Here is a 19764-nt window from a genome sequence, read left to right on the forward strand (position 1 = left end):
TCGGAGTTAATAAGGGGGGGAGGGGGCTGGGCGTGCTCCGTCGTGTCCTCAGGGGCGCTGCCAGGCAGCGTGACCGCACTGAGGGCGGCCGAGGGGGCGTGGCCTGGGTCGGGAGGGGTTGATGAAGAGGGCACGGCTTCTATACAAATGAGGCGGTGGAGGGGGCGCGGCCTCCCGGGAGAGAGGCCCGCGGGATTGGCGGAGCGGGGCGGCCAATGGGGAGGCGGCGCGGGTTTGAATCGGAGGCAGCGGTTGGGGCGGGCTGGGATGGAGGCGGCCGCGCGGTGAGGATGGGAGACAGGCCTCGGAGGGGATGGGGGCGAACCTCGGGCCTGGGGGGCGGTGAGGGGGCGCAGGCCTCGGCCTGGGGCCTGGGGACGCGGCGGGCCCAGGCCTCTGCTTTGGGCCTGAGTGTATAAGGGTGGTGGAGGCCTCAGCGTTGAGGCGTGGGGAGCAGGGGAGTCCTCAGGCCTCAGCTTTGGGCCCTAGAGTAGGGGGTGGGGGAACGGGCCTCGGTCTTGGCCCCAGAAGTGGTTTGCTTGCCCAAGCCATGGCAGTGTCACCGCCTCGCATGGAGAGGGAGTGATGCTGAGCCTTGCTTTGCAGGTGCTATGAAGCTCAGATCCAGAATTACCAAGGGACTGACCCACTCGAGCCATGGGACAGGTGAGTGTGGCCGTGGCTGGGTGTTGGCACTGCTGCTGTCATAGAATCATGAGGTTAGAAGGGACCCACCAGATCATCAAGTCCAACCATTCCTATCAATCACTAAACCGTGCTCCTCAGCACCTTGTCCACCCGTCCCTTAAACACCTCCAGGGAAGATGAATTGACTGCCTCCCTGGGCAGCCTGTTCCAGTGCCCAATGACCCTTTCTGTGAAAATTTTTTTCCTAACGTCCAGCCTAAACATCCCCTGGCGGAGCTTGAGGCCATTCCCTCTTGTCCTGTCCCCTGTCACTTGGGAGAAGACCCCAGCATCCTCCTGAAATGTCTGTCATGCAGCACGTTTGTAACTCGCTTGCATTTCAGGTACATGCAGTGGGTAGAGGGATGTCTTCCCCTACCAGAAAAACAAAGCCGCTTACCCAGCCTCCTGGAGCAGCTTGTGAAGGTGTTCTTAAGCGACAAGAGGTACCACCAAGATCCACGATTTGTTAATTACTGTATTAAGCTGGTAGGTATATGCTTTTTTGGGAATTCAACTTTCCTAAAAAATTAAAGTTGTCCCACCATTCTCTAGTTCTGTGACTGCAAAGAGTTGTGAGAGGAAAAGGATACCACAGGGATGTGGAGTTCAGATGTGTTGCGCTCTCCAGGACCTTGGAGAACTTCTTAGGCCTGCGGTAGGGTAGCGTGTTTTAAAAGGTGTGTTATTAGGCTGTTTGGCTTGCGAGAGGTATCGTATCTACTAACTGCTTTTACCTTTAGAAAACAGTGCTTTCTTACAAATGTAACTAAGAAAATGTTTCTGGGTTTTTTGCCTGTAACTTCCTTGGATGTTTTTGAATGTGTTTATGCATCTCTATCTTATGCAGGCAGAGTTCATCAGTTCTCCTTGCCAGTATTTTGACTACCTGTATGGACAGGGGATTGGTGCAAAGGCATCGAACTTCTATGTTGCTTGGGCTCAGCAGCTTGTAAATGAAGGCAACGTGCAGTATGCCAGAACTGTCCTTCAAAAAGGACTTCACAACCAAGCACAGCCCCGAGAGAACTTGCAACAGCTGTATTGGTAATTCTGACATGGCTTTCACTTGTTGATCTATTCAGATAGCGTCTAATTAACTTTTTTTTTTGTATGTGTGTGCCCTGTGCTGTAGCAGAGATGTAACAATTATTATTTTTGTGAAGGGTAGATATAAGCTTAACAATGCTTCTTTGCTGTTCAATATTTGTTGGATGTTTTGAGAAAAACTATGCCAGGGTGTCTTCAGTGAAGTAGGGCCTGGAAAGAAAATCCCTTAATTGGCTTCCTTTCTAGTTTCTGTTAAGTAGATCGATACTATAAAGATGCGTAGACTGGTCTGTCCTGCTTCGGGCAGCCCGCCTTGGGAATTCTGTGTGAGAGCTTCATTATTTAGAAGCTCAAGCAAGTTTGCCATGCAAAAGGCACTCAGCTTTTCAAGTTAGGGACATTCCTGTGCTTTCCAGAGTGTATTAATTGGCTGTAGCTAACCCTGTAGCTGCCCATGCTTCTCTTGATGCAGCCACATGAATGCGTACTTCAGCTGCTGCTCGGCTTGGACCCTCCTTGATTTTGGTTTTTGGCCATAGCTGGAACTGCAGTGAGATCAGATGTACAATTCCTGATCTGAGCTGGATTTTTTAGTCCACCTTGGGGATGTATTGCCAATAATGAGCGTATCCGATTTCTCATCCTTATTGCACAGCGCTTAGCTGAGAGTGGGTGTCTGTTGGCATTTAGCATTTAGCTGTTGGAAGCACTGGAGTTGTGCTTGTGCGTTCCTTCTGGTGATAATAATACAAAAACCCAACTTCTGTTTGATGCTGCTGATGGTGGGGTTTTTAATTCTTGAGAATGTGAAGCTAACTGGATATGTCTGCATGCAATCATAAGTGTTCTGTTATTAACATGAGTATTTTAGTGTTATATTTTAAGGCATGATGACTGTGTAAGGAAATAAAAGGTTCCTAGGAGGTGGGGAGGAGTGAGGGACTGGTGACTTAATGATAATAACTGACGTTTCTTGCAATTTAGCTGGCTACAGAATTATGATCCTGGGAATCCTCCTTTGCAAGGTGAGGCTAAAGATATCTCTCTATGAGCTGTAGCTCATTTAGGTGAATCTGGTTGAGCATTGGCACAGGCTGCCCAGGGAAGTGGCGGAGTGTCCATCCCTGCAGGTGTTCAAACAAAGTGTAGACATGGCACTTCAGGGCATGGTTCAGTAAGTGCAGCGGTATTGGGCTGATGGTTGGACTGGAAGATCTTAGAGGTGTTTTACAACTTTAAGGATTCTGATTTTATGAATCTTTTACCTCAATCAACGAGTTTTGTCACTGAAGAAAATAAATTCCCTGTGGAAGCCAATTTTTTTCCCCTGTTTTCCTAGTCATATTTAAGATTCTTAAGGGGAGTGTATTCAAAATGAGGTATTCATTTTCCAATGCTTAAAGTTAACAGAAATTAATGAATAAGAAAATTATTTCTGCTCATTAATGCAAACATGTATCATTATCTGTCCTAGGTTCTGCTGTTATAAAACCACTTCAAACTTCACATGCTGCAAATCAAATGGCTCCTCAAAAAAGTGTTTCAAATCTTAATGACCCAGTGTACTCTTGCAAAAATCAGGTAAATGACTGTTAATGAGCAGCTTGTAAGTTGTGGGGAAAAATGCAGAGCCCTCACATAAAATGTAAATTGATGAGCTTGGCTGAATAAGAAAGATAAAATGTAATAAGTTTATATGATGCATCTCAAATGTTACTGGTTTTATGCCGTAAGCATCATATCTTCATAGAATTATCTCTGGGACACGCTTTTTAGTCACCTGATGCATTTCCAGAATGACAGGTAAAGAACGATCCATCCAGCTGGTTAGCATTCTTTAGAAGAAAAATATTATCAATACTTGCAGTGCCACTGGAATCTACACTACTTCTTTAAATACTCTTTAAAAGAACAAATAAAATACAATGTCAGAGAAGAGAAGTTTCTGGGCTGGTCCTCATTGGGATGCTGGCTTCTTGTAGAAGTCAGCCTGTTGGGCTTGGAAACAAGTAGGATATTACTTTATCACAGTTCATGAGCCCCTCTGTATCTTGATAGGTCAGTCTCTTAACAAGTTCCAGGTGAGTTCGTACTTTGTAGACATCTTCAGTTAACTACAGCCCCCACAATAAAATGAGAACAGAAGAAACCATACTACTTGTAACTCCTTTTTGCTGAGTACCAAAATACAACACTCATTCTTCTGAGGTTTGATAAAACTCGTTACAATTTATTGACAGTCAGATGAAAGGTGAATGTGAGTGAAATTAAAGACTGAAAGACTGTGGGTAGAAAAATGATGTAACCTTTCTGAACTTGTTCTTGTTTTCTAAAGTACTTATCGCTCTTTCTGTTTGATATTGCCTGCCAGTGCTGAAAGATAACGTAGGTGGTTAACGTAGCTTAAAAATTGCTGTGTCTGCTGCTTGTTCCTTAGTCCTGAGGCTGAATAGCTTGTCAAAGAAAGAAATCTGGTTAGGCCATCCAGTCTATTCTTAACAAACTCAGGTGACCTATAACTTGCATTCCTATTGTTTTGGAATGGACACTACCTGTTCAACTAGTTCCAGTGTCCTTCTGGATTGCAGTTTGCAGAACTACATCTGTTCTCTGGGATCTTGTTTGTCTTCCAAAAGCTCTCAGAGATTACAGCAAACTTACATAGCTAATTCTTCAGGACAAACTTCATCAGGCTCTAAGGACTTGTATAGCTCTTTCTGATCTGTTCTTGCATGCACGTGATCTGAACTGTCATCTCTTCAAAGAGAATTTAGTATTGGGGGCTTCCCAGTTGCTAGTCTTGTCAAAATGGATGGTTAAATATCATATTGGAATTCTTTTTTATTTTTTATTTCTTCTGCCCTGCTTTAGGGTCCTGATTCTGCTAGTGCTCAGGTTTGTTCTACTGGTGCAAGAGAAGAAGTGTAAGTGTTTGGGGTTTTTTTTAAGTCAGACTGTGGGAAAATTAACATGCTGCCAGAATAAACCAAATAAACTTGAACAGATTTTTTTTCGTTATTTTTCCTCACAGAAAGTACATTACGTTCATCTCCAAATCTGAAGTTCTTCCTAAGTCATCATCTGCTGTTGTTGAATGTGAGCAGGTTGCAATGTATGATAAAAACCTGCTTGTATGTGAAGGCTCTGAACTTTCATTTGAGGAGCTAAGAGCCAAGAGATACTTCAAGAAATATGAGCGCTTCAGAAGACAGCAAGAATTGGGTATTCTTCTCTTTCTATTTATCTGTTTCAGAAATGTTCTTATATTCTTGGAAAACTAGTACCTGGCTGCATTAATTTCTTTTCAACCTCTCTATTGAAACCTGAAAACTCTCTCAAAGCCCAGGTTAGCATCCCTGTACAGGAATAGGGTGGGATGAGCTTGGAAGCTTCAGATAACATGCTGAATAACAATATTGGTATTTACTTTTTAAGCTCAATTCTTTGGTTTTTGTTTTGAAATCTAGGTTGTTTTAGAGTGGTGTTGCTTCTGAGAAATGGGAGGAAAGTATAAGCAGCTCTTAGCTGTATTAGTTATCCCAATGTGAGCTCCAGCTGCAGCTTTCTGCCACTTGTAATTGAAGATCGAGGGTGTCTTGGTTCATATCAGTAGGCTGTAATCAGAAATAGGCTAGAGTGTGCTTCAAACTCTCATATGGCTACATATGATGCTACAATTTGTCCACGTCAATTAAAGACACGCTGCAGCAAAGAAAGCAGCACTGTCTTTGCTTGACCTTGATAAAGGCAGCTATGGGATGCCCCGTGTATAGTCAGTGATGCTTGTAGCTGGGATGGTCTCACGGCAAAGTTTATAATGAGAGGTAAAACCTTTGTTTGCTGAATGATGACGTTTTGGAGAGGAAGTGGGTGGGATTTCAAATAGACAAATTAAGTCCTAGAGAAACAAACCCAAAACTCAGTGCAAATAAAGAGCAGGTGTTCCAAAGGGAGTTAGTTGTATATCTGACCTTTTACAGGAGGTGGGGGAAGTTTCGGGGGGACGGTGCTGGGTATTCTCCCTCTGTACTCGGCACTGGTGAGACCGCTCCTCGAATACTGTGTTCAGTTCTGGGCCCCTCACCACAAGAAGGATGTTGAGGCTCTGGAGCGAGTCCAGAGAAGAGCAACAAAGCTGGTGAAGGGGCTGGAGAACAGGCCTTATGAGGAACGGCTGAGAGAGCTGGGGTTGTTTAGCCTGGAGAAGAGGAGGCTGAGGGGAGACCTAATTGCTCTCTATACCTACCTGAAAGGAGGCTGTAGAGAGGAGGGTGCTGGCCTCTTCTCCCAAGTGACGGGGGACAGGACTAGAGGAAATGGCCTCAAGCTCCCCCAGGGCAGATTTAGGCTGGACATTAGGAAAAAATTTTTCACATAAAGGGTCATTGGGCACTGGCAGAGGCTGCCCAGGGAGGAGGTTGATTCACCTTCCCTGGAGGTGTTTAAGGCACGGGTGGACGAGGTGCTAAGGGGCATGGTTTAGTGATTGATAGGAATGGTTGGACTCGACGATCCGGTGGGTCTCTTCCAACCTGGTTATTCTATGATTCTATGAAAGAAGTAATTATTTGGTAAAGGAAGGAATGGATAAATTGTAGTCAGTGGAAAAGGGAGAGATTCAGTGGAAGATGCTAATGTGTTCTTAAAACAAGTGTTTGAGTCTGGCATCATGAATACACACTAGGTGAGAGGTAAGCTAGCACGTGAACTCTTCTAAAAAGCATTAGGGCTGCTGCTGATTGTCAGGCCAGTGCTGACAGAAAGCTGGGTGGCCCTCCCTTGAGGGATGAGGGCTGTGAGGTTAGATGGAATCCTGTGGGAAATCTGCTTCTCCCAAACTTATGGCTCTAGATCTGAGAGACATCCTGCAGTTATAAATATAAATTTTTAAATTTGGGCAGCTTGTAAAGTCTGTGTTGAGAAACTCATTTGGGTACTGATTCACTGTTTCACTTAATATCATTGTTAAATCCTTAGAAGAAGAAGAGAGAGACTGCACAAGGAAAAAAGAGTCGGCTGTCCTTGAACTGCAAGCCCTGCAGCAGAAGCTGGAACAGCTCACCCAGCTCACCAAAAACCTGGAGGAAACTAGACTGGAACCAGCATCTACAACATCAGCTGAACCAAATAAGACTGTGGTAAGTATGTACATGGATCGGGTCTTCATGAACTTATCCAGTCGGTGGCTGGTTACAAGTGATGCTCCAAAGGGCTCATTGTTGAGGCTGATTCTGTTTAATATCTTTATTAATGATTTAGATGAGGGGATCAAGTGCACCCTCAGTAAGTTTGCAGATAGCACCGAACTGGGTGGGAGTGTTGATCTGTTTTGTGGGGAGGGGGCGGGAAGGTTCTACAGAGAGATCTGGACAGTTGGATCAGTGGGCCCAGGCAAGCTGTTCAACAAGGCTCAGTGTCAGGTCCTGTACTTGGGCCACAACAACGCCATGCAACTCTAAAGGCTCAGGATGAACGGCTGGAAAGCTGCCCAGCAGAAAAGGACCTGGAGGCATTAATCAACAGCCAGCTGAATATAAGCCAGCAGTGTGCCCAAGTGATGAAGGCCAAACAGCATCCTGGCTTGTATCAGACATAGCATGGCCAGCAGGAGCAGAGAAGTGATCATCCCCCTGTACTCAGCACTGGTGAGGCCACACCTGGAGTCCTGTGTTTGGTTTTGAGCCCCTCAGTATAAGAAAGACATTGAGTTGCTGGAGTGTGTTGAGAGAAGGGCAACAGAGCTGGGGAAGGGTCTGGAGCACAGGGGTTACGAGGAGTGGCTGTGGGAACTGGAGTTGTTTAGCCTGGAGGTGGCTGAGGAGGGACCTCATCACTCTCTACAACTACCTGAAAGGAGGCTGTAGCGAGGTGGCTGTTGGTCTCTTCTCTCAAGAGACAAATGATAGAATGAGTGGAAATGGCCTCAAGTTGGGCCAGGGGAGGTTTAGACTGGATATTGGGAAAAATTTCTTCACTGAAATGGTTGTCAAGGAGCAGAAGAGGGCCCAGGGAACTGGTTGAGTCACCATCCCTGCAGGTATTTTAAAGACACGTGCATGTGGCGCTTAGGGACATGGATTAGTGCTTGACTCGGCAGTGTCAAGTTTATGGTTGGACTCAATGGTCTTAGATGTCTTTTCTAACCTAAATGATTCTGTGATTCTGTCTCATGAAACTTAACCATGTTTTAGACAGTAACCGGAGTAGACTGTTCACTATATCTGGGAATTCAGGCTGCAATACCTGACTAGAATAGACACCTCGCATAACTTTAATACTTTATGGAATGTATTCTAATTGTTAAACACAAAAGCTCAGTTTTGCTTCTCCATAATTTAGTCTTAGTTGAATATGAAAGTTCTTTTATGTGTGAAAAGCTGTTCTAGTTAAGCAGAATTAAAAGGGAAAGTGGCAATGGCTATACTTGTATAGGGGTTTTTGAACTTAAAAGAATATTTCTTGTCTCTTAAGGTGCATCCACATGTGACATCCAGTGCAGCTCTACAGCAGAACTGGATGGCATCTTGTCAAAGTTCAGATTTGCAAAGCATTCAAGGTCTGGTGCCAAACCAGCCTCGCTCAAGTACTTCATCATCCACTGCTCTTCCACTGCAGTCAGTGAATCCTGTTGGCCACTGGATGACATCAACCTCCCTGTGGGAAGCAACACATAAGAATGATGCAGTCAAAACTCAGCCAGAGCTTGGAGAACTCCACAACAAGTTGTTACACCCTCCATTCAATAATGCTTTGGCTCAGGAACGGACACATCCTGACTCGGCTCTGAGCTGGAGCGCTGGAGAACAGTACGTATAAACAGGCTAATTCTTGCTCTGCAAATTATGCAGTCTTCAGTATCTACACTTCAGCTGAGAACTGACTAAAGAAAGTCTCTCTTCTGAAAAAAAAAATCTGAAGTAGCCTGTGGAAAACAATATTTAGACATGGATCAATTAACTTACAGTCCTTATTTAAGTTTTCAATTCCTTTAACGCTATGTTTTAGTTGTAATGAGTAAGAAAAAATTCAGTGTGTAGCTGAAGTCATTATTCAGTAATGCTGTTCCTGGCATGCCTGAAATACACAGCAGGAGATATGCTCAGTTCATGCAGATCCCATATAGTATGTTTTGGTCCTAAAGTTCTTTAGAGAAGAAAAAAGCGCTTGTATTTATCTTCTGTGCTCTTTCTGATGTAGCTTAGCTAATAAGGTAAAGAAAACTGGGGGGCAGAGGAACAAACTTAGGTTGGCATAGCAAGCGTGGATGCATAGGCTTGGCCAACAAGAGGAAATAGACCAATTATCATTCAGTCATGGAGTTACTTGGAGGCAAACTGTATCGGAGTATTTAATGCCAGCATTTTAACCTTTTTAAAGGACTACTGCCTTTCAGGTTTTATATCTGTAGCAACTGTGTAAGAAACTTTCTGGGGGGGGTGTCTATGATGATGTTCTAAAGAATTTCTTACTTGCTTCATTTATGTGGCTAAAAAGAGTCATTCGCAGGGTTAAAAATCAGGGTCAGTAGTTGCTGAGTGTCACGTTACCTTGGTTCTAGACTGGGAAAGACTTAGAGTGCATTGCTGCTAAGTCCTGAACTGAAGCTGGAATTTAAATAATAGCTTTTATCTTGAGCTCTTGTTCTTAATCTTTCCTTTGAAGGCATCCTAACAAGACAACCACTGGACTAACTGCTTCTGCAGATGTAAAAGAAGGTAATAAGCCAAGTTTTGATAAAGACTGGCTGGGGATCAGTAGCCTGTGACTACTAGTTCCAACCCTAGCTAAGCTTTTTGACTTTCCTAACTCCATCTGTGCATGTCTGGGCAACGTCTCTATAGTCCTCACATGGAGCCAGTCCCTATTTCCACCTTCTGTGCAATTCCTTTTGTTCGAGCTTGATCTGGAGTTTGCTGTTTGTTCTTGCTGGCTTCCTATCTCCTTGACTTTCTGTGTGAGAAGGGATCGTCCCAGAGTCTTCAGAGGGCACACAGCTATCCAGTTTCTGTCTTGCTCTTCAGGGCAGTCTCCCTAGGGAACCTGCCATGCAGATCTCTGAACAAGCCAAAATCTCTCCCAAAATTCTGGGTTGTCATTCTGCTACTCATCTTGTTTATTTCTCTTACTAACATTTTGCTAGCTAATGAAAGGTTAATAATCAATCCCAGGCTGCTTCAGAAATTTTCTTGCTGTCCTCTTTTTCTAGCATCTAGAGCTGGAAATTCTTCCTTTGCTTCTGGAAATGCTTCTCAAGCTACTCCAAACACCTCACTGGGAGGAGCAATGCAGGCAACGCCCTTCAAAGTGCAACCTTCACCTACAGTTCATACAAAAGAAGCATTGGGTAAGCATCTGGTATTCCATGCTAGTTCTGCTGGAGTTAATATACATGGAGGTTATCTAGTGATGGGCATGTGTGCCACTCAATTAAAAAGGAAAATAAAGTTAAATTGGTACTCTTCTTTTGCAATTGTCTGGATGACCCAAAGCTTTTGACCAGAAATAGATGCTTCTATAGCATCCCAGCAGCCACATCCTGTAAAATCCTGGATAAATCACTGGTGATACACCTGCCAGACTTCTCTGGGCAGCAAGTTGTCTGAGCTGTTCTTGTCAGTGCAGTCAGGGATTCCCATTTCTGACCCTCAACAAACTCATGTGGAAGAATATTAGGAAGTTAATAGGCTAATGTTGAGTTTCCCCCAAAGCTGAAACAAAGGTGTCTTTTGCAAAAGGTTTTTCATTATTTAAGAGTCATTGTCAATTCAAAACACTTGCCTTTTCAAAGTCATAAAAGAGAAATCACAACTATATTTCTGATGTCAGACGTGGGGTAATAATATCCTAATACTATTTTATCCACTTTGTACTCTTCTGCCGTGTTCTTCTGTTTTGATAGTAAGCCTGTTAATCACTAATATGTAGTTAACTGCTGCAGCTGAATATGTATCTATAAAAAAAAAAATAAGGGAAATCTTGTGGTATTATTCATTAGTTTTTCAAATATCTAAGAAGACAGAGGAGAACTTGTTCCTTTAGGAGAACTTGAAGAGGAAGCAAAAAAAGTGATCAAAACCCAATATGTGTTGGCCAAGCTAAGTCTTTCTGTGGTTTTTCTGTTGTCTGGAGGGTTGAAATTCAATATGAAGAAATAATTAACAATCAATAAATAATGGGGATTTATAATGAATTGGTGTTTGATTTGACTACTACCAGACTGGAAAAACCTCTGAAAATTTCTCTTACTGGAGGTGATATTCCTGTGGATTTTATTTCCATCTTTTTTTTTTTTTTTTTTTTTTAGGATTTCTCATGGGTATGTTTCAAACACCCATCTTGCCTGAACCATATCCTCTTGAAGAAAGCGAGGAGCAATTTGAAATCTTTTGCAGAAAAAGTGGTATGTACTGTTTATTTTTTCAGTCCATGACATTTCACTCTTTTTCCCACTTACTCCTCCTGCCAGTTCTGGTAATTGTTTGAGTAGGTGTGAAGAAGCAACTTCTTTCATGATGATTTAATTTACTGTCAGGTTCTAAATTTTGATGCACACTTTGAGAAAGGCAGAAATACTTTACGGTTAGCGGGCCTTTTGTGTGTATTTGAATATGTTGCTTCTCTAAGCCCTGGCTTTGAAAAGGGCACGGCTGATACTTCATGTGAGTAAAGTGCTTCTCTAAAATGTATTGCAGGCTATATGTTAGTAACTGAATCGCCAGCTTAAACCAGTTAAAAGAGTCTGAAAACCAGACAGTAGGACCAGCTTGTAACAGTGAGCACAGAGACATTTCACAGCTGGTCAGACACAGCCAAGAAGGCTTCTGTACTCCTGACCAGTCTTGGTTTTGAGATGAAAAAATCTTCCACATTTCCAAGAGCTTATGGGAGAGATGATTTGAGTGGTTAGGGATGGAAATGTAACTGTCCATATAATCTTCATTGGGTGAAGAAAATAATGGTTATCTTTTATTTTCAAGATCCTGATGGAAGTCCAAAACCAGATGTTGTTGCCCCTGTCGTGCCTGCATTTTCTATCTTTGAAGATGAGAATGAAAAAGAGAACAGTGGGTAAGAAGGGAAAAATGTAACAGTACAGTTCTGTTTTTTAAGAATTACACACGGGTTTGATTCTATTCCATATAATTTTGCAGTGTCTACTCATGCAGAATTGGCTTGAATACAGTCACCAGCAGCTGCGTGGAAGTGGCATGGGAAAGCTGTAGTTGCTTCTCTATGAAATTGCATAACTTTCCTGTTTGGATTGTGTGCTTTGAGAGGCTTAATTTTCTGGATAATTGTGGATAGCTTGTTCCTTTGAGCTACTGCAACTTCTCTAAGCATCTGCAAATGGGATTCCTTAAAAAAAAAAATCATTAAAAAATTTGAAAACAACAAGTCTTTGTTATGATCACTCTGCTTGGGAAAGCTTTTGGGGAAAAACTAAACTACCTGTTTTGTCAGGATCCCACAGCATAAAAACAAACTGGAAGAGCTCAGAACTTTTGGAAAACGGCCTTTGACTGACTGTACAGTGAGTGCAGAAGTGAGTGTTTGGTCTTACTGCAAGAATGAGCCTTGAAAATGGCTTATGTATTTATAGGGGATATTAGACGTGGGATTTTATACCTTTATTCTATCCCAATTATGCAATATTCTTGTGACTGATACCTAGCTTAACTCTAAATGCCCGTTTCTTCAAGCAATGGAATGAATTTTATCATTTTTTAGTTCTCACAAAAATTTTAAGAGCTTTGGTGGTGGAGAACTCAATCTGTAGAACAAATCTGACTGCAGTTGATGTGTGAATTTGATGTTTGGGGGAGGAACAATAGGGAGCAAGAGGCACTTAACTGTTAGGTGGCTATTAAAACACTTTTGAAGCCAAGGAGATGCATGAAAATTCAGTCTGCTTGGATATAAGTAATTACTAAGTAATGAGATAAGCTTTTTCAGTCTTCTATGGCAATTTCTTTGTTAGCTAGCATTTTGCTGTAGTATTGGTTATTGCGCATGTGCAGATCTGATACAAAACTATGTAAACCTGGAGTTGCTGTTCCTTTGTATTTCTGCTATTGTACATAAACACGTGCAGACACAATATTGCTGAAACCGACTGCAGAGACTGCTAGTAGGTTACAGTGCGACTCTGGCAGGATAGTTCTGATTTTTAAATCTTTATGTATTTGTTTTCCTGTCTAGGAAGAAACAGGGACAGCAGAGTTCTTGAGGGATGATTATACGGTGTGGAATGTACCAAGTAGCAATAAAACTTTAGCTCCCAGTCCAAACAACACAAAAGACTTCGCGCGAGCTGCCCAGCTTGTATCAACACCATTTAATTACCTGTCAGGTCGTTCACGACGTGCTTTGGAGGACAAAGGTAAAATAATGAATACTTTGGGTTGAGAGCATCTAATGGAGTACTGTATAATCCTGTTTCTGTGCCCTGGTTACGTTTCAGGCCTCGCCAAATACCACATAGGTATGACTCCTACTGCTGCCACTTCTGAGTATGCATTCCTTGCAGAACAGCAGCTGGGAGCATGGGCTAGCTCAGCACATAAACTTTCCAAGAATTTTTAATTGGTGGAATAAGAGAAGGTGGCAAGGGACAAAAGAGGCTTTGACTGTGCTGTTGAGCTGCTGTTCTGAACCGTTCCAAGGACTTGTAAAGAGTAAAAAAATTGACTTAAATCCCAGCACCACCTTCTTCTGGGTGCATCTTTATGTTTGTCTGCTCCTCTTTGATCTTGGAATACATTCTGTCAGAAATCAAACCGTTGTCTTTCCTTATATATTTTAAAATAGGCTTGTTTAGTTCTAGCTGTTGTGATACCACTGCTACTTTCACAGCTACAGCATGACTTATCCTTCTTATATTAGAGGATACTTTAAGTATGTTTGCCTTTGCGGAAAAACATTTGCTATTGTTGCTACTCCTTTTGTTCAGCCTGTAGGGATGACTTGCAAATGGATTTGGAGTTTTCTGAAGATCTGCGTAATCAGAAAAAAGCCAAGAAGCTGAGGTATGTCATGACTTGCTGAGGTTTTTGATACTTGAGAGTTCTGGGAAAATCTTTGTCTGCTGTGCTGCTCTTGATTCAGGTTTTCCAAGTAATGTAGAGCTGACGTGTTTGGGTCAGACCAACTCTGCTTAGCATACATCTCAGCACTTTGAGGGGTGAATGAACCTGGGTATTTTGATAAAGCCCGTGAAAATGCTCCTATGATTTAAGTTTTCTAACATGTTTAAATTAGAAGTTAACCATCCAGGAAGTTTTAATGATTGCTTATATAAAACTACTGCTTTCGTTTCAATATTTGCTGAACTTGTTGGCTGATGAACTTGAGAGTTCCTAGACTATGGGTCTAGTAATTCTCCAGAGTTATGACCAATATGACTAGGCCATGTTTTCTTAAATAATATCCACTTTATCGATTTTTGTTGGTTATGGCCCAGGTCACAATTGTGGATGTTTGTCACAGTTTTGCTTATTCAAGATGCAAAAAATACCATGGCAGTACTGTAAACTAATAATATTTTGTTTAAATATGTAGCCCTGCTCTTGAACACTTTGCAGAACAAGGAATGCTTCAAGAAAATGTCTTGAAACAAGGAAATGGAGTTCAAGGAATTGCTATAGTTTCTCCTCAAAGATTACACGAGCAGACTGCCATGAGCAGAACTGAACATTCCTCATCTATTGGAGTGGACAAAATTTCCCATGAAAACCTGTCTGGAACTGGGCAGGACAGGACAGCTCTGAGCGTTAGACCTGCAGGTACAGAGCATTGCCTACATGTTCTTTCTGTCAAGTCTGAGACTGGAACATTGTCATGTTCTTGCAGCAGTGCTTTGTTCCAACAACAAGGTGGTCATGGTCACTGCAGCAAAAGCAAACTGTCTTTTTGCTCCTGCGAGGAGATCACTGCTTGTGTACAAAGTGTGGGTCGTACCTGTATTACATGATGCCAAAGATATTCTGAAGTATAGGATTACTCGGAAGTGCCTGAGGGCTCTTCTCTAGTTGAGCCTCAAATGCTTCAGAAACATGTCTTTCTGAGCAATTTTAACAGGAAAGACATAGCTATAAAAGCTGGATTTTCAAAATTGAGGAATACTTAACTTATCCCTCTGATTTTCATGTTGGTTTTGTTTGTTTGTCTTTAAAGTCAGTGACACTCATTCAAGTATAAGCTTGTGTTACCCCTTTGAAGTAACACTGTTCTTACAGCATAGATATTTTTCTTCTTTCCATAAAGTCCTTGTTGAGAACCCTTGGGATAAGGAATTGATTTGCAAGTTCTTATCAGAGCTTCCTAAACCACTCCACACCTATGCCAACTACTTTGAATGGAGATCCACTCTTCCATCCATCAGACTGAAAGCTGACCTCCCACTGGGTAAGAGCTACTTGAATCATTTCGTGTTGAAGCATTTGTTACAGTTATTCTGGGAACCTCTGAAGCATTTTTCTAATTCACTTTACTTGCGTGTATGTCCAGATAGCTTCCAGAATATCTAAACATCAGCTTTGAAATTAAACCTGGGTTTTTTTGTTTTGTAGCATAAGCATTTTTATTAGGCATTCTGAGTAGGGAGTTTTACAAGTTTTCCTTCTCTAGTAAACTGATACAACTCTCAGACTTTGTATAGAGCAGCAGTCCTGTGTCAACTAAATCTTTATGACAGTAATTGCAACATACTTATATAACTTAAACATTAGTGTTTAGTTTTTAAGAAATGCACTTTGGAATCTGATTACTTCCAGGGAGTCAAATAGAAACACTGATTTTTAGTATGTGGCACTTCATGGCACTCTTGTTGTCAAGAGTTGAGTGCAGACTGTCTTCTATGGAAAGGTTGGCTAGCAAGAAGAGACTTGTCAAGGAAGAGTAGCACTTGAGTTAAAGCTCTTACAAGTTAAACTCTTATAGGCTGGTGCTTTTTTCTTTTCTGAGTAGCGATGTCTCTTCTGTGAAGTTTGCGAGCAGAACTTGATGTTGTTAATCTCTTAAAGGTTCCACCTCATTCCATGTGGACTGCTTGGTGGGAGAGGGAGCTTTTGCTCAAGTTTATCAGGCTTCCTTTCTGGATGCAAATAACTCTAAGAACAATCAGAAAGTAATATTCAAGGTAAGTGTTGATTCAGAATGCCTCTGTTGGAAAATTCCTGAGTCTTGTAGTAATGACACCTGCACTGGATGGATTCTGATGAATTTTCATATTCATAAATATGAAGCAAAGCACATTGGTCTGTCCTCAAAGCCTTATTCAGGTTGAATGTGGTGATGTCTGATTCATTCTATGTGAGAAGTTACTTATCCTCTTGACTTGCCTTTTCATCTTTGTAAAGTAATCACAAGTACCCTAGGGACTAAGAATTGCAGCCAGGTTATCTTTCTCAGCTGAACAAAGGCAGCTACGTGCGCAGGTGCTCTGAATCCACAGCAAATGAACATGTATGTGGATTGATTAGAAAATTGCCCTGGCTACTAGATCACACTGAAAGGGCCACCCTTTGTTCCACATACATGCCCACTAGGTTTCCACAAGCATCTTTGCGCTTTGTGCAGCCAGCCTGTTTGGTGGCAGCTGGCTCTGATGTAGCCTTCGCTGGGTGATATCTTTCTGGTACAGTTCTATTAATAAACAGCCTTGTCTTGATGGCTGCTTTAGATTGAGCAGCTCCCTCTCTACTCTGCCCTGACTTCTTCCAAGCTACTTCTGTGTAGGAATCAGCAACAGATGATAGCATGTGTTTATATCGGAACTGCTGCCAAAAGGGAAGTCTGTGCAACTGTGAGGTCAGCTCAGCCCATGAGGGTTATACGAGGTCGTGCAACCCTGCATCTGCTGCTGGTGGAGAAGGCACGTGTACAGTTACTACAGTCTGGCTGAAACATGGCTATGTGGTTGAGTTGTCAACACGCACGTCCCCCTTTGCCTCTCCACATCAGATCTACCTTTGGAATCTTTGTGGATCTCTTCTGCAAGATCTAGTCTTTCAGCAAAAAGTCTTTTTAGTGTAACATCCTCACTTATGAGAGCTTTCTAGTGTGTAAAGGTGGCTTAAGGGTTTTTTGAGCATCAGGTATTCAGTGTAGTGGGGAAAACTGTAGGGTAAGGAATTGGAAAGATTTTCCTGTTTTGACTTCAAAAGCCTTCTCTCTTACACAAAATGTCTCTTGCCAGCAGAAACATTAATGTTGCAGGAAGACCGATGTTTTAAATAACACAAAATAGTGTGTAAGCAAGAATGGAATTGTCAGATGTAACCGAAATCTTGATGGAAGAGGATTAATCATTGAGAGTATTGACTTGAGGTTAATTACTGTACTTATTTTATTTGATCAAGAGCAAAAATGCCTAGTCTGCCATGAAAAAACAAACAAAAAATACAATTTGAGATGTTGTTCTGCTTTAACGCTAATACATCTTCCTAGTAAATCAGCTTTTTGGTTACAGGTCCAGAAGCCTGCCAACCCCTGGGAGTTCTATATAGCAACACAGCTAGCAGAAAGGCTCAATCCAAGCATATGCCATCTCTACACCCACTTTTATTCTGCCCATTTCTTTCAAAATGGAAGCATTTTGGTTGGAGAGCTCCACAACTATGGAACATTGCTGGTAAGTGTGACCAACTTGTGCTCTGGAACATATGTTGGTTTTGGAGTGCTATTACAGTAGAATATTCATGTGTCCTCTACTCTCCACTTTATTTGGGTTGGGATATTGGGATATCCACTTTCATTTTGATGATATTCTGTGTTTATCAACATGGACTTGTAATCCATATTGTGTTGTCTGTGTGGCTGATGGTTCTTCCCTATCTTTTTTGCTTACAGAATACCATAAACATTTACAAAAAGCTTCCTGAGAAGGTGATGCCTCAAGCACTTGTAGTCTACTTTGCTGTAAAAATTCTTCATATGGTGGAAGAGCTCCACAGCTGCAAAATCATTCATGGTGACATTAAGCCTGACAATTTCATACTTGGAGAAAGGCAAGTATTTCCCTTTGCTACCTGAGATGCCAGCATATCATGACATCATAGCCTTGATACTTAGTGATTATTTCATGTCATGATTGAAGGTTTCTGGACAATGATACTTGTGACATAGATGGTCTCTCTCATGGCCTGGCGCTCATTGACTTCGGACAGAGTATAGACATGAAACTGTTTCCTGAAGGAACGGCATTTACTGCAAAGTGCGAAACATCTGGATTTCAGTGCATTGAAATGCTGACTCAGAAACCGTGGAATTACCAGGTATGAGATTGCATAGACAGCCTAAATGTTTGGAACTCACTGCATACAACGGGTATGAATAAATGGTGTGTAGAAATATTAGACTTTGCAGTAAAGCTTGTGGATTCAGCTCATTGCCTTAAAACAAGATTGTGAACCCTTTTCTTATACAGCTTACCCTATTGGCTCCACAGAGTATTTTTCAGCTAATTTTTAGTGGTCTCAATACATTTATAATGTGAATGCTTTATTTAGACAGACTACTTTGGCGTTGCGGCAACGGTCTACTGTATGCTCTTTGGTACCTACATGCGAGTGAAGAATGAAAATGGTATCTGGAAGCCTGAGGGAGCCTTCAGAAGGTTGGTGTCAAATCTTTTCAAAACCTTCCCTTCTCTAGAAAGACGCATCATTAGTACCAGGTTTGTTTGAGGTTGGTTTCTGTACAGCTTGCAAGTGTTGCTTCTGTGCACTTCTTGGTGCCCTAAAAACTGGGTGTTCAGTGCTTGGGAGCTGCTTCATCAAATTCACTGACTTAAGCACAGCAAGCGTTTTGGCGGTGGTTGTGGTGAATTGCACGGCGTCTTTGGCTGCTTGCTGCCTGGAAGGAGGAAACAGCAACTAATGACTGAAAATCCCACCGGTTCATTAAGCAGCGTGCCACAATGGAAACTGCATTACGTTACAGCTGTGCCTGCAGCTGCTCCAGCCTGGAACTGGGGAGGGAGCAGGGCTGAATATGGGAAAGAATGTTTTAACAGCTTGAATTTAGAAATGCTATGTGTGCAGTTTTGTTCCTTTGCAGGCTTGCCAATGCTGACCTGTGGAAAGAGTTCTTTGAGAGCATGCTGAACATCCCCAGCTGCCAGAGCCTGCCTTCTCTAGGAGTTCTGCGCAAAAGGCTGAAGGACTTATTTTGCAAGTCATATGAGAAGGAAATAAAGTTCCTTTGGAACAGACTGGTTGTGTTGCTCATAGAACACAAGCGGTCACGAAAATAAGCATTTGGCTTGCACAGTTACTGAGGACTGGCATTTTATTGATGTGAAATATTTTTGTATTAGCTTGTTTCAAAAATAAATGCTTTTAGGGTTAACTTGGGGAATGATAACTTGCATTTTTCTATGCTTTTTAGGAGAAAAAAACCCAACAGTAAAATTACTTGTTAATTTAACTTGTCAGGTTTGGGAGGTATGGGCATGCTGTCGTAATATTGTGTCAAGGGAAAAGAAGCTGATGCCCAATGTTGTACCGATGAAGTAGTTGTTTTCAATTGCCCTGGGATTTTTAAAGAAGTCTAAGAAGTTGTTAGTGTTGAAGGGACCCTGGGAGGTCAGAAAGAAAACCCAACCACGCTGGCAACCCTTAACTCTTGTATAGTGGCCAGGAAGCATACAGGGGATAAATGCAGTCCAGCCAGGTAAAGAGCAGCCTGATCTTTGAAATGTAAAGTGTTTGTGAGGTCTTGAGAATGGTGAGGAATTGTGAGACAAGTTGTTGGAAATGGGGTTATACTTCCAGACTGAGACCCTACCATCATGGTAGACTCCAGGATCTCTTCAAAAAGAAATGAAACCAGCAACTGGCAGTGAAATGGCACGTATGAAATGTGGGCTACAAGAGTGTGTACTCGTGAAAATTTCTGCACCTGATCAGGGAAAAGCCCATGGTTGGTAGATGCAAGGAAGGCAAGTTGTCTGTAGGTCTCTCATCTGCAATGGCTCTTATGGGAGAAAATGAATAGGAGGAAATACTTTTTTAAGTCGGTGATGAG

The 19764-nt window shown here is 42.2% G+C and overlaps 1 protein-coding gene across 1 annotated transcript; it reads left to right on the forward strand.

Annotated features, from left to right (window-relative positions):
* Positions 1-228: 228 nt before the first annotated feature.
* BUB1 (BUB1 mitotic checkpoint serine/threonine kinase) lies at positions 229-19068 on the forward strand. The gene is made up of 25 exons (XM_069851038.1): positions 229-284; positions 607-666; positions 1032-1176; positions 1538-1734; positions 2722-2762; positions 3212-3318; positions 4609-4661; positions 4769-4959; positions 6715-6875; positions 8209-8543; positions 9400-9452; positions 9944-10081; positions 11042-11137; positions 11715-11805; positions 12199-12280; positions 12937-13117; positions 13688-13763; positions 14296-14519; positions 15001-15141; positions 15759-15874; positions 17207-17368; positions 17587-17744; positions 17834-18011; positions 18246-18352; positions 18796-19068. The coding sequence occupies exons 1-25, from the start codon at positions 268-270 to the stop codon at positions 18989-18991; spliced, it is 3306 nt and encodes a 1101-aa protein (XP_069707139.1). The 5' UTR covers positions 229-267; the 3' UTR covers positions 18992-19068.
* Positions 19069-19764: the final 696 nt, after the last annotated feature.

This window comes from Phaenicophaeus curvirostris, chromosome 2, assembly GCF_032191515.1.
Source record: "Phaenicophaeus curvirostris isolate KB17595 chromosome 2, BPBGC_Pcur_1.0, whole genome shotgun sequence".
NCBI classification, from domain to species: domain Eukaryota; kingdom Metazoa; phylum Chordata; class Aves; order Cuculiformes; family Cuculidae; genus Phaenicophaeus; species Phaenicophaeus curvirostris.

What these genes read in the sequence shown, in the direction of transcription:
- BUB1 (XM_069851038.1), top strand. An exon ending in TGTACTCTTGCAAAAATCAG is followed by an intron (nt 3,319 to 4,608) that starts GTAAATGACTGT and finishes GCCCTGCTTTAG; the next exon opens with GGTCCTGATTCTGCTAGTGC. An exon ending in ACTGTACAGTGAGTGCAGAA is followed by an intron (nt 12,281 to 12,936) that starts GTGAGTGTTTGG and finishes TTTCCTGTCTAG; the next exon opens with GAAGAAACAGGGACAGCAGA.